This window comes from Mustela nivalis, assembly GCF_964662115.1.
Source record: "Mustela nivalis genome assembly, contig: HAP1_SCAFFOLD_2856, whole genome shotgun sequence".
NCBI lineage: Eukaryota > Metazoa > Chordata > Mammalia > Carnivora > Mustelidae > Mustela > Mustela nivalis.
Window position 1 is genome coordinate 25,974 of NW_028133809.1, and position 14,682 is coordinate 40,655.

General features: G+C 35.8%; 1 protein-coding gene across 1 annotated transcript in view; it reads right to left on the reverse strand.

The window, feature by feature from the left end:
* LOC309858589 (complement factor H-like) overlaps nucleotides 1-14,676 on the reverse strand; it is a gene marked incomplete at its 3' end in the record, with an annotated part of 39,961 nt that extends 25,285 nt beyond the window's left edge. Inside the window, exons 1-2 of the mRNA XM_082751305.1 lie at nucleotides 14,572-14,676; nucleotides 13,977-14,153 (exon numbers count right to left, since the gene is read on the reverse strand). Of these exons, the coding sequence (XP_082607431.1) occupies nucleotides 13,977-14,028 (52 nt within the window). The remainder of the gene's footprint in view (nucleotides 1-13,976; nucleotides 14,154-14,571) is intronic.
* Between the last annotated feature and the right edge of the window lie 6 nt (nucleotides 14,677-14,682).

Here is a 14,682-nt window from a genome sequence, read left to right on the forward strand (position 1 = left end):
CTTATTGATTTTGAGGGGCGTTCTCTGAACCTCCTGAATTTTGATGCTCGTTCCCTTTGCCATATTGGGGGAATTCTCCCCAATAATTCTCTCTAGTATACCTTCTGCTCCCCTCTCTCTTTCTTCTTCTTCTGGAATCCCAATTATTCTAATGTTGTTTCGTCTTATGGTGTCACTTATCTCTCGAATTCTCCCCTCGTGGTCCAGTAGCTGTTTGTCCCTCTTTTGCTCAGCTTCTTTATTCTCTGTCATTTGGTCTTCTATATCACTAATTCTTTCTTCTGCCTCATTTATCCTAGCAGTGAGAGCCTCCATTTTTGATTGCACCTCACTAATAGCTTTTTTGATTTCAACTTGGCTAGATTTTAGTTCTTTTATTTCTCCAGAAAGGGCTTTTATATCTCTCGAGAGGGTTTCTCTAATATCTTCCATGCCTTTTTCGAGACCGGCTAGAACCTTGAGAATTGTCATTCTGAACTCTAGATCTGACATATTACCAATGTCTGTATTGATTAGGTCCCTAGCCTTCGGTACTGCCTCTTGTTATTTTTTTTGTGTTGAATTTTTCCGTCTTGTCATTTTGTCCAGATAAGAGTATATGAAGGGGCAAGTAAAATACTAAAAAGGTGGCAACAACCCCAGGAAAATATGCTTTAACCAAATTAGAAGAGATCCAAAATCGTGAGAGGGGAGAAAGGGGATAAAAAGAGGTTCAAAAAGGAAGAAAGAAAAAAAAAAAAAGAAAAAAGAGAGAAAAAAAAAGAAAAGAATGTGGAAAACCCCAAAAACTGCACTCCAAAACTGCTAGAACTTATACAGGAATTCAGTAAAGTGTCAGGATATAAAATCAATGCACAGAAATCAGTTGCATTTCTCTACACCAACAGCAAGACAGAAGAAAGGGAAATTAAGGAGTCAATCCCATTTACAATTGCACCCAAAACCATAAGATACCTAGGAATAAACCTAACCAAAGAGACACAGAATCTATACTCAGAAAACTATAAAGTACTCATGAAAGAAATTGAGGAAGACACAAAGAAATGGAAAAATATTCCATGCTCCTGGATTGGAAGAATAAATATTGTGAAAATGTCTATGCTACCTAAAGCAATCTACACATTTAATGCAATTCCTATCAAAGTACCATCCATCTTTTTCAAAGAAATGGAACAAATAATTCTAAAATTTATATAGAACCAGAAAAGACCTCGAATAGCCAAAGGGATATTGAAAAAGAAAGCCAACGTTGGTGGCATCACAATTCCGGACTTCAAGCTCTATTACAAAGCTGTCATCATCAAGACAGCATGGTACTGGCACAAAAACAGACACATAGATCAATGGAACAGAATAGAGAGCCCAGAAATAGACCCTCAAATCTATGGTCAACTCATCTTCGACAAAGCAGGAAAGAATGTCCAATGGAAAAAAGACAGCCTCTTCAATAAATGGTGCTGGGAAAATTGGACAGCCACATGCAGAAAAATGAAATTGGACCATTTCCTTACACCACACACAAAAATAGACTCAAAATGGATGAAGGACCTCAATGTGCGAAAGGAATCCATCAAAATCCTTGAGGAGAACACAGGCAGCAACCTCTTCGACCTCAGCCGCAGCAACATCTTCCTAGGAACAATGCCAAAGGCATGGGAAGCAAGGGCAAAAATGAACTATTGGGATTTCATCAAGATCAAAAGCTTTTGCACAGCAAAGGAAACAGTTAACAAAATCAAAAGACAACTGACAGAATGGGAGAAGATATTTGTAAACGACATATCAGATAAAGGACTAGTGTCCAGAATCTATAAAAAACTTAGCAAACTCAACACCCAGAGAACAAATAATCCAATCAAGAAATGGGCAGAGGACATGAACAGACATTTCTGCAAAGAAGACATCCAGATGGCCAACAGACACATGAAAAAGTGCTCCATATCACTCGGCATCAGGGAAATACAAATCAAAACCACAATGCGATATCACCTCACACCAGTCAGAATGGCTAAAATCAACAAGTCAGGAAATGACAGATGCTGGAGAGGATGCGGACAAAGGGGAACCCTCCTACACTGTTGGTGGGAATGCAAGCTGGTGCAACCTCTCTGGAAAACAGCATGGAGGTTCCTCAAAATGTTGAAAATAGAACTGCCCTATGACCCAGCAATTGCACTATTGGGTATTTACCCTAAAGATACAAATGTAGTGATCCAAAGAGGCACGTGCACCCGAATGTTTATAGCAGCAATGTCCACAATAGCCAAACTATGGAAAGAACCTAGATGTCCATCAACAGATGAATGGATCAAGAAGATGTGGTATATATACACAATGGAATACTATGCAGCCATCAAAAGAAATGAAATCTTGCCATTTGCGACAACATGGATGGAACTAGAGCGTATCATGCTTAGCGAAATAAGTCAAGCGGAGAAAGACAACTATCATATGATCTCCCTGATATGAGGAAGTGGTGATGCAACATGGGGGCTTAAGTGGGTACGAGAAGAATAAATGAAAGAAAATGGGATTGGGAGGGAGACAAACCATAAGTGACTCTTAATCTCACAAAACAAACTGAGGGTTGCTGGGGGGAGGGGGTTTGGGAGAAGGGGGTGGGATTATGGACATTGGGGAGGGTATGTGCTTTGGTGAGTGCTGTGAAGTGTGTAAACCTGGTGATTCACAGACCTGTACCCCTGGGGATAAGAATATATGTTTATAAAAAATAAAATATTATATATAAAAATAAAAGAAACCACAAAAAAAAAATAAATGTGCAATGAGATGACTTGGTACACATATACACTTGGAAAAAATTAAAATTGCATTAATCATCTCACATGATTACTTTTTTTTGTAGGTGGAGTGCTTAATATCTATTCTTAAGCTAATTTCAGCTATACAATACATTATTACTTACTATAGTCATCAAGACTGAATGTTAGATCTTCAGAATTATTCATCTTATAACTGCAGGCTTACACCATGGACCACCATCTCCTCATTTCCCCCATCTGCAAGCCACTGGTATTTACTATTCTAGTCTCTGCTTTATGAGTTTGACTTTTTCTTTTTTTCTTTTGATTTCATATATGTTAAACTTGAAGTTTAATCATTATTTATCTACATGTTGTAAATAGCAAGATTTTCCTTTCACTCATGGTATTCCATTGGAAAAAAATATGTATATATTTATCACATCTTCCTTATCCATTCAGCCATATGGACATTTAGTTTTTTTCTGTATGTTGGTTATTGTGAATAAAGCTATAATGAACACGGAGATGCAGGTACTTCTTCAAGATGTTGATTTCATTTTCTTCAGATATATACTCAAAGATGAGATTGCTGTATCATATCGTAGTTCAATTAACTTTCTGAGGAATTTCCATACTGTTTTCCATATGCCTATAACAAATTACATTCCCACCAAAAGTATATAAGTGTTCCCTTTACTCCACATTCTCGTCAACATTTGTTATCTCTTGTCTTTTTGATGAAAGCCATTTTATCTGGTATGAGATAATAGTTCATTGTGGTTCTGATCTCATATGCCTGATAATTAGTGATTTTGAGTACCAATTGGCCATTTGCATGTATTCTTCAGAAAAATGTTTATTTAGATCTTTGCTCATTTTTATTTGGCTTGGGTTGTTTTTTGCTACAGAGTTTTATATATATAATATAATACAACTTATATGCATATATATGTAATATGTATATAATATGTATGTGTATGTGTGTATGTGTATATAGGCATATATATGTATATGTAAATAATGTTTATATACGTGTGTGTGTGTATAGACACACACACACACAACTATATATTTTTCTTCATAAGATTATGGCTTACAAATATTTTCTCCCATTCCAGAGGTTGCCTTTTTTAAAAATTTTTTATAAACATATATTTTTATCCCCAATCCAGAGGTTGCCTTTTTATTCTGTTGTTTTGCTGAGTAGAAGTTTTTCATTTGATATGTTTATTTATTTCAGCTTTTGCTGTTGTATCCAAAGAATATTATTGCCAAGACCAGTGTCAAGAAGATATTCCCCTATGTATCTTCTAGGACTTCCATGGTTTCAAGTCAAATTTGAGCCTTTAATTCATCTAGAGCTAATTTTTGTCAATGGTTTAATATAGTGTTTCATTTTTTTTGCTTGTAGATATCCAGCTTTCTCTTTCCTGAAGACACTACTTTCCTCATGTGTATTTTGGCTCCCTTATCAAATTTTAATTAAGGATATGCATATGAGTTTATTTCTGGCTCCTAATTTTGTTCCATTGATCTGCCAATATGATATTGTTTTCATTTTAATCACTCTATATTAGTTTGAAATCAAGAAGCACAATGCCTCCAGCTTTGCTCTTCTTTCTCAAGATTGATTTGGCTACTTGGGAGTCTTCTGGTCCCATAATAAATTTTAGGATTGTTTATTCTACTTCTGCAAAAAATGCCAGCAGGATCTTGACAGGAATTGTATCTGTTGGACAGTATGCACACTTTAATGATATTAATTCTTCTAATCCATGAACATAAACTATTTTTCCATTTATTTATATCTCTTCAATTTATTTTATTATTTTCTTATTGTTTTCAGGATACAAGTCTTTCATCTCTTTGGATAGATTTATTCCACAGTATCTTATTACTTTTGATGCTATTGTAAATGGTACTGTTTTTTAAATTTCTCTTTTTGATAGTTCATTATTCATTACACAACAGATTTTTGTGTATTGATTTTGTATCCTGCAACTTTGCTAAATTCACTTATGAATTATAACAGGGTTTTGTTTTTCCAAACAGAGATAATTTTACTTATTTTTTTATTTGGGTACCTATAATTTCCCTTTGTTTGAAAGTGGTGAAAGATTATATTCTAGTCTTTTTCCTGATTCTTGAGGAAAAGCTTTTAGCTTTTCACAACTAAATATAATCTTAATTATAGGCTTCTTATTTATGGCCTTTATTATGTTAAGTTACATTTCTTCAATACCAAATTGCTGAGATATCATAAATGGATTGTGATCTGTGTCAAATGTTTTTCCTCTATCTATTGGGATGATTATATGATTTTTACATTTTGTATTGTTAATTTGGTTTATCATGTTACTGATTTGCTTATGTTGAACCATCCTTGAGGCCCATGGATAAACCCAGCTCATTATGGTGTATGAATCTTTTAATAAGCTGTTGAATTCAATTTGCAAATACTTTGTTGAGCATTTCTGTCTATGTTTATCAGTGATACTGGCTTATATATTTTTTTCTTATAGTGTGCTTGTCTAGCTTTGACACTAACATTCATGCTAATCTTGAAAAGTGATATTAGAAGCCCCCCTCCCTCAAATTCTTTTAATGGTTTGAGTAGAATTGGTATTAATTCTTCTTTAAATTACAATGAAAACTTCTTGTCCCAGACTTTTCTTTGCAGAAATATTTTTTTAAAAGATTTTATTTATTTATTTGGGAGCAAGAAAGGGAGCGTGAGTGGCAAGGGAGCAGAGGCAGAAGGAGAGGGAAAAGCAGACTTCCTGCTAAGCAGAGAGCCCCACACGGGGCTCAATCCCAAGATGCTGAGATCATAACCTGAGCTGAAGGCAGACACTAAACTTACTGAGCCATCCAGGTGACTCTCTTTGCAGAGATATTTTAAAGATTTATTTATTTTTATCAGAGAAAGAGAGAGAGAGAGCATAAGCAGGCAGATACAGAGAGAGAGAAGCAGAGAGAGCAAGGAGCCCAATGAGGATGTTGATCCCAGGACTCTGGGATCATGACATAAGCTAAAGGCTGCAGGTTAACTGACTGAGCCACCCAGACATCCCTGCAGAGATATTTTAAATTAATGATTCAGTCTTGTTCCTTGTTATTAGCTTGTTCAGATTTTTTATTTCTTAATGATTTTATTTTGGCAAGCTTTGAATTTCTAGGAATTTATTCATTTCTTTATTCATTTATTGGTGTGTAATCAGTTATGATTTTCTCTTATGAACATTTGTATTTCTGTGGCATCAATTGAATTTTTTTAAATTAATTTTTTTTAGTGTAACAGTATTCATTATTTTTGCACCACACCCAGTGCTCCATGCAATTCATGCCCTCTCTAATATCCACCACCTGGTTCTTACAACATCCCACCCCCACCCCCACCCCTTCAAAACCCTCAGATTGTTTTTCAGAGTCCACAGTCTCTCATTATTCAACTCCCCTTCCAATTTCCCTCAACTCCCTTCTCCTCTCTAACTCCCCTTGTCCTCCATGCTATTTGTTATGCTCCACAAATAGTGAAAACATGTGATAATTGACTCTCTGTTCTTGACTTATTTCACTCAGCATAATCTCTTCCAGTCCTGTCCATTTGCTACAAAAGTTGGGTATTCATCCTTTCTGATGGACGCATAATACTCCATAGTATATATGGACCACATCTTCCTTATCCATTCGTCCACTGAAGAGCATCTTGGTTCTTTCCACAGTTTTGCCACCGTAGACATTGCTGCTATAATCATTGGGGGTACAGATGGCCCTTCTTTTCACTACATCTGTATCTTTGGGGTAAATACCCAATAGTGTAATGGCAGGGTCAAAGGGAAGCTCTATTTTTAATTTCTTGAAGAATCTCCACACTGTTTTCCAAAGTGGCTGCACCAACTTGCATCCCACCAACAGTGTAGGAGGGTTCGCCTTTCTCCACACCCTCTCCAACGCATGTTGTTTCCTGTCTTGCTAATTTTGGCCATTCTAACTGGTGTAAGATGGTATCTCAATGTGGTTTTAATTTGAATCTCCCTGATGACTAGTGATGATGAACATTTTTTCATGTGTCTGATAGCCATTTGTATGTCTTCATTGGAGAAGTGTCTGTTCATATCTTCTGCCCATTTTTTGATATGATTGTCTGTTTTGTGTGTGTTGAGTTTGAGGAGTTCTTTATAGATCCGGGATATCAACCTTTTGTCCGTACTGTCATTTGCAAATATCTTCTCGCATTCCGTGGGTTGTCTCTTTGTTTCATTGACTGTTTCCTTTGCTGTGAAGAAGCTTTTTATCTTGATGAAGTCCCAAAAGTTCATTTTCACTTTTGTTTCCTTTGCCTTTGGAGACATATCTTGAAAGAAGTTGCTGTGGCTGATATTGAAAAGATTACTGCCTATGTTTTCCTCTAGGATTCTGAAGGATTCCTGTCTCACATTGAGGTCTATTATCTATTTTGAGTTTATCTTTGTGTACAGTGCAGAGAATGGTCGAGTTTCATTCTTCTACATATAGCTTTCCAGTTTTCCCAGCACCATTTATTGAAGAGACTGTCTTTTTTCCACTTTATATTTTTTCCTGTTTTGTCGAAGATTATTTGCCCATAGAGTTGAGGGTCCATATCTGGGCTCTCTACTCTGTTCCACTGGTCTATCTGTCTGTTTTTATGCCAGTACCATGCTGTCTTGGTGATCACAGCTTTGTAGTAAAGCTTGAAATCAGGTAACATGATGCCGCCAGTTTTATTTTTGTTTTTGAACTTCATAAAATCTATTTATGAAAGACCCAGAGCAAATATCTTCCTCAATGGGAAAAAGCTTGCAGCCTTCCCGCTGAGATCAGGAACACAACAAGGATGCCCACTCTCACCACTCTTGTTCAAGATAGTATTAGAAGTCCTAGCGACAGCAATCAGACAACAAAGAGAAATAAAAGGTATCCAGATTGGCAATGAAGAAGTCAAACTCTCTTTCTTAACAGATGACATGTACAGAAATCAGTGGCTTTCTTATACACTAATAATGAAAATACAGAAAGGGAAATTAGAGAATCGATTCCATTTACTATAGCACCAAGAACCATAAGATACCTGGGAATAAACCTAAGCAAAGGGCTAAAGGATCTGTACTCTAGGAACTACAGAACACTCATGAAAGACAGTGAAGAAGACACGAAAAGATGGAAGACCATTCCATGCTCTTGGATCAGAAGAATAAACATTGTTAAAATGCCTATACTGCCTGAGCAATCTATACTTTTAATGCCATTTTGATCAAAATTCCACCAGTATTTTTCAAAGAGCTGAAGCAAATAATCCTAAAATTTGTATGGAATCAATTGAATATTTCCAATTTCTTTCCTTATTTTGTTTCTTTTATGTTCTTTTTTCTTTGGTTAGCAGCTTTAGGTTTATCAATTTTGTTTATCTTTTCAAAAAAGGTAGGTATTAATTTATTTGATTTTTTGGGTTTTACTTTCACATATTTCTTCTCTGATTTCTGTTTTTTCCTTGCTTCTGCTAATTTTAGACTTTGTTCTTTTTCTAGTTTTTTTTTTGATATATTAAATTTGGTTGTATATTTGAAATCATTTCTTTTCATAAGTGTAGGCATTTATCACTATAAAATCTTTCATAAAACTGCCTTCGTATGTGAGGTATTTTTTTCTCTCTTGCTGCTTTCAAAATTCTCTGTCTTGGTTTGGGCAGTTTTATTGTAAGGTGTCTTAAGAGATGATTTCTTTGGGTTAAATCTGTTTGGGGACTTATGAGCTTCTTGATTTTGATAGTCCTTATCTCTTCCTGAATGGATATGTTCTCAGCCATTATTTCTTTAAGTAAACTTTCTTCCCCATTCTCCATCTCTTCTCCTTTTGGGACTTACATGATGCCTAAAATGTTTCCTCTGATAGCCTCCTAAATTCATATAGGCCCTCTCTACTCTTTAATTCTTCTTCCTTTGTTCTCCTCTGAGTAGAAAATATCACATGGCCTCTCTTCTACTTTACAGATTCTTTATTCTGCTTTATAAAGTCTGATGTTGATGCTTTCTGTTGTATTTTTCTTTTCATTTATTGTATTCTTCAGTTGCAGAATTTCTGTTTGGTTCCTTTTATGATTCTATCTCATTGTTTTCCTGACTTCTTTGAATTCTCTTTCTGTGTTTTCTTATAGCTCACTGAGCTTCCATAAAACTACTGTTTTGAATTCCTTATCAGGAAAAATCATAGATCTTAATTATTTGGTGTTACGTTTTTGGAATATTACTGTGTTCCTTCATTGGTGTCATGTTTCTTTGATTTCTCATGTTCGTTAAAGTCTTGCATCACTGCCTTCATCTTTGAAGAAGCTCTCACATTCTCTAGTCTTTCCTGACTGACCTTGGGAGAGAAATACATTCTGTCACACCTGTTAGGGATTCTAAGGCTTTTAAAAGAAAATGGATATATCTGCTCCCTATGTTTTTCTACCACTTGGGAGGGAAATCTTAGATTGTATGCCTTCTTTCAACCCTGATAGCCAGCTTCCAGTTTGCTGGCTCCAATGCTGAATGCTCAAGTATGTGCTTTCTAGCACTCTTGTCGGTCAGTTTTGCTTTCTAGGTATGCTCTCTAGCCATCTAAAAATTGCTGCATTCCCTACCTTTGGGGCATGCACAAGGTACATTGGTACATTGGATTGCAGGTGTGAGGAATGTTGTGGATACAATTAGTTGAGCGGGATCTGTAGGCCAGTCATCTCCAGTGGTTAGTGCCAAGTGGTTAGTAGGATCTTTGTCCCTTGATGGCTTCTGAGGCTTGATTCCTGTGCTCCAAGCTTTCCCCAATCCCTTAAGTCATGAAGATCACCTGAGGGTATTCTGGATGTGGTGAGAAAGAAATGAGCCTTTTGGTCAGAGATCCACACAGCTGAGGCAGCCAGACTCTAACTCACACACTCTTCCCCAGTGGAGAAGCTGCAGGCTGAGTGGGTCTCTCCTGGCACTGAACCAAGCCACTTTGGGGGAATAGCGACTCAGATCATTAAAACTGTTCCTCTCACCCACTTCAATGCACCCATTGTTGGATCTTCTTGCTCTAACAGTGTGCTGAAACTTCTGTTAGATTCCCAGATTCCCAGAAAGATGCTCTTGTCTGTGGGCTATTGTTAAGATTGGTGTTCTTTGCCAGGAAGAATAGAAACTTGTATTCTGCTATGTTGCTGGTGTCACTATTTTTTTCTAGATTAAATGTATGTATGTATGTGCTCAAGTTCTTATTTTTTATTTTATTATTTTACTTTTTAAAAATTTTAAGATTTAATTAATTAATTAATTAATTAATTAATTTTATTTTTATTTTATTTTATTTTTACTTTTTTAAGTTTTAAGTTTTTATTTTAATACCACTTGGTTTACCAAAGGGTTTATAAAGTCTATCAATTTTTTTTTTCCAAGATAGAGTTCCTGGTTTCATTTATCTGTTTTATTGTTTTCTAGTTTCTGTATCATTTTTTCTTCTCTAATCTTTATTATTTCCTTCCTTCTGCTGGTTTTAGGTTTTTTCTTGTTGTTTTTCCAGCTCCTTTAGGTGTAAGTTTAGGTTGTTTAGTTGACATTTTTCTAGTTTTTTGAGCTAGACTCTATGGCTATAAACTTCCCCCTTTGGACTGGTTTTGCTGAATCCCAAAGGTTCGAACTGTTGTGTTTTCATTTTCATTTATTTCCATGAACTTTTCCATTTCTTTTTTTATTTGCTCTTGACCCATTCACTGTTTAGTAGCATGTTACTTTACCTCCATGTATTTGTGGTTTTTTGGATTTTTTTCTTGGGGTTGATTTTTAGTTTTATAGTATTGTGTTCTGAAAAAATTCATGGTATGGCTTTGATCTTTTTGAATCTGTTGAAGCTTTTTTTGTGGCCCAATATGTGTTTTATTCTATGTGCACTTTAAAAGAATGTCTATTCTGATGTTTTATGATAGAATGTTCTGAATGTATAAAGCCATCTGGCTCAGTGTGTCATTCAAAGCCATTTTTTCCTTTTTGATTTTCTATTTATATGATCCATCCATTGATGTAAGTGGGGTGTTAAAGTTCCAACTATTATTGTATTATTATTGGTTAGTTCTTTTATGTTTGTTATTAACAGTTGTGGTTTTTGTTTGTTTGTTTGTTTTTTAATTTGAGAGCTCCCATGTTAGTTGCATAAATATTTATCATTGTTACACCTTCTTGTTGGATCATCACCTTTATTATTATATGTTGTCCTTCTTTGTGTTTTGTTACAGTCTTTGTTTCAACATCTATTTTGTCCAAAATAAGCATTGATACCCTAGCTTTCCTTTGACACTCATTTGCATGATAAATATTCTCCATCTCCTCACATTCAATCTTCAGGTGACTTTTGTTCCAAAATGAATTTTGTAGGCAGCATATAGATGGGTCTTGTTTTATATATTCTGTCAACTTATCTCTTTTGATTGGAACATTTAGTCCATTTTCATTCAAAGTCATTATTGATAGATATGTATATATTGCCACTTTATTGCTTTTTTGTGATTGTTTTTGAAGATTTTCTCTGATCCTTTTTTGTCTTTCTCTCCTTTATGGTTTGCTGGTTTTCTTTAGTGACATATTGGATTTCTTTCTCTTTATTATTTGTATATTTATTAGTGGTTTATGATTTGCAGTTACCATTGGGTTTGTATATAACATCTTCTGCATGTAACATTCCATATTAAGTTGATGGTCATTTAAGTTTGAACCCATTCTTACTCTTCTTTTCCCCAGGTATCTGGAGTCATATTTTACGTCCTTTTATTTTGTGAATTCCTTGACAGAATTTTTTTTACACAATATACATTTTTAGTGCTTTATGATTCATGCATTCATACTGTCAATTTTGGTCTCTTCTCACTCAGTGTCCCCTTTAATATCTCTTGCAGGGCTGGTTTAGTGGTCATGAAATCCATTAATTTTTGATTGTCTGGGAAACTCTGTTGTTCCTTCTATTCTCAATAATAGGCTTTCTGTATAGAATATTCTTGGCCGCAGGTTTTTCCCATTCAGCACTTTGACTTTATCATGCCTCTCTCTTCTGACTTGGACAATTGTGCTGAAAATCCCCTGGTAGCCTTATGGGTTTTTCCTTATATGTTACTGTCTTTTTGTTTGTTTGTTTTGTTTCTGTCTTGCTGCTTTAAAAATAAAAATATATGTTTATAAAAAAATAAAAAATTATAAAAAAAAAAAGAAAAAAAAATTGTGTATATATCACTATGTTTTGTCAATTTAATTATGATGTCTTGGTATGGTTCTGCTTTTGTTGATTTTGGGGAGTTCTCTATGCTTCCTGGGTCTGGATATCTGCTTCCTCCCCTAGATTAGGAACATTTTCTGCTATTATTTCTTCAAATATATTTTCTGCCCCATTTTCCCTCTCTGTTTCTTCTGAGCCTCCTATAATATGAATGTTGCTGTATTTGATGGAGTCATTGAGTTCCCTTTGTCTTTTCTCATTTTGCACAATTATTATTTCTCTCTTTTTTTGTGCTTGATTACTTTCTGTTACTCTGTCTTCTAGGTTATTAATTCTTTCCTCTGCTTCTTCCAGCGTGCTGTATATTCCAAGTGTGTTTCTCATTTTGTTTATTGAGCCCTTGATCTCTGGTATGTTATTTTTTATCTCTGTGTTAAAGGTCTCACTCAGGTCTTTGACTTTTTTCCACAAGTCCAGAGAGTGTCGTTATAATCATTACTTTAAGTTATCTATCAGGTATATTGCTAATATATATTTTACTTACATCTCTGGCTGTGGTGTTGTATTGTCCTTTCACTTGGGGCAAATTCTTCTGTTTTCTCATTTTTGTCTAAATTTCTGTGCATGCTTCTTTGTTCAGAAAGTCAGCTTCTTCTCCTATTCTTGAGAGTAATGGACTTATGCAGAAGAGGTTCTATAGTGCCTTGCAGTGTTATGACCCCTGTGTCCCAGGGCCTGGCACATTAGGGAGTTCTCCAGTGTGTGCTGTATGCACACCACTGTTGTGTCTTGACTGCTTTATCCTTCAGGTCAGTCAAGTGTAGAGGCCCTCTTTGCCTGTGGTGGTCAGTATTTGGTCTCTGGCCTATGGTGAGTTTTAACTATGTGTCTGTGAACTGAGACCTCTTATGACCATTCCTGGAATCAAGGGTCCCCAAAATTCCAGTTGGGGAGATGTGGTGGGGGCAGTGGTTTGGGTTCGTCTTCTGGGGGAGGAGTCTGGCTGCTCAGGGACTGAGGAAAGTATGACTGGAAGTGTGTTTCCAGTGGAGCACAGGGAGTTGGTGTGAGCAAGTTAGGTCGTGAGCACTGGCTTGGGCTGGTTCGCACAGGTGGCTCTGTGTTTATGTTGAAGTGTCGGGGGTGCAAAGAAGGCACCTACCAGTTCCTTTGTTCCCTAAGGGATCTCTGGGGAAACTGCCTTTCTGCAATAAACTCCTCACTGTGTGCCCTGTGTGCTCTTCAGATTGCTCTTTTCAGCTGTATGTTCTCAGGCTGTTTGGTTGTCTTTTCTCCAAGTCCCAATGCCCTTTGAACTGTCCCAGGACCAAGCACACTGACCTTTAAAATCCCAGTCTTTAAACCCCACTGGTCATAGGAATTATGAAATTTGGGCTCTCTCACTTTCTAAGACAATTGCCAAAATGATTCATTTCCCCATGTGCTCCCTTGTGTGTTTATCTGTCTCTTGTCTTTCTCTGTGACCATAGCTCTCTCCCCACCTCAGTGGCCACAATCCATTCCTTTCAAACTGTGTTTCTTACATCTTACTTCTTCGATGTGGTCTCTCTATGACCTTTAGTTGTTGAATTTGTTCTGTTAGTCTTCAGGCCAATTTCTTGGGAATTTAGGACGATCTGATGGTTATCTCAGTGTATTCAGGGGACAAGGCAAGCTTAGGTTCTTCCTACTTCACTGCCATCTTTTTCCCTCCACTTCTGGTGTACCTCTATTATTATAGCTTTCCTCTTTGTCTTTCTTTTACTGTTTTCTTGACTAATACCTATCAGTAAACATTTATTTTGCTATATATGTATCAAGAAATTTGTATATCATACACACTCGGAAAAAATAAGGATGAGTATATGCATTGGCAGAAATCAGAAAGTTGATATAAACATTTTGCTACAGTTAATAAAAATGTGGATTAGAAAACCATAAATATACTGGGATTTCAGACCATGTACTTACTGAGAGGAATGCATTCAGGGGGAGGGAACCAGTCATTCTCTGTACATGTCATTATAGTCTGCTCATCTTGAAGACTGTAACCAGAATTGCATTGAACTCTCACAGATTCACCTTGGGAATATTTTTCTGCATACCTTGGATGCTTTCCATTTTTCAAATAATTGAAAGTACATTGTCCTAAAAACCATAAAACCCATAAAAACATTTAAAATAATAAGTTAAAAACTATTTGTACAATATTTAATCTATAACATCTAAGTATCCAAAATAACATTCAGCTCAAGAAAAACTAAAGCTACTACGAAATGTGTAAAAAGATAAAATCAATATTTGATATTATTTATCTTCAGTTTTTATAATTAAAATGCATATGAATGATATGGGTGTTTTTGAAAAGCTTCCATCTTTATCTATAAAGTAATTTTTATGAAGAGCTCCTTATAAAAAGAAAATCGTGTATGAGTCTTTTTGCTCATAAAACTCATCCTTTGGCCTTATTTTGTCATACAAGGCTTAATGGTACTCACTTATGCAATTTTCTCCCTCTACTATTTGAAATATTTACAGATACACAATTGGAAAAAGGTTTACTTACTCTGGCATGGTTCTGCTGGGTCCCATCCTTTCTGTGTGCAAGTAATGTGTCCCTGATTATGTTTTGAAGGAGTCACAAAATTGGTGTCACAGGTATAGTAAAAATATGCTC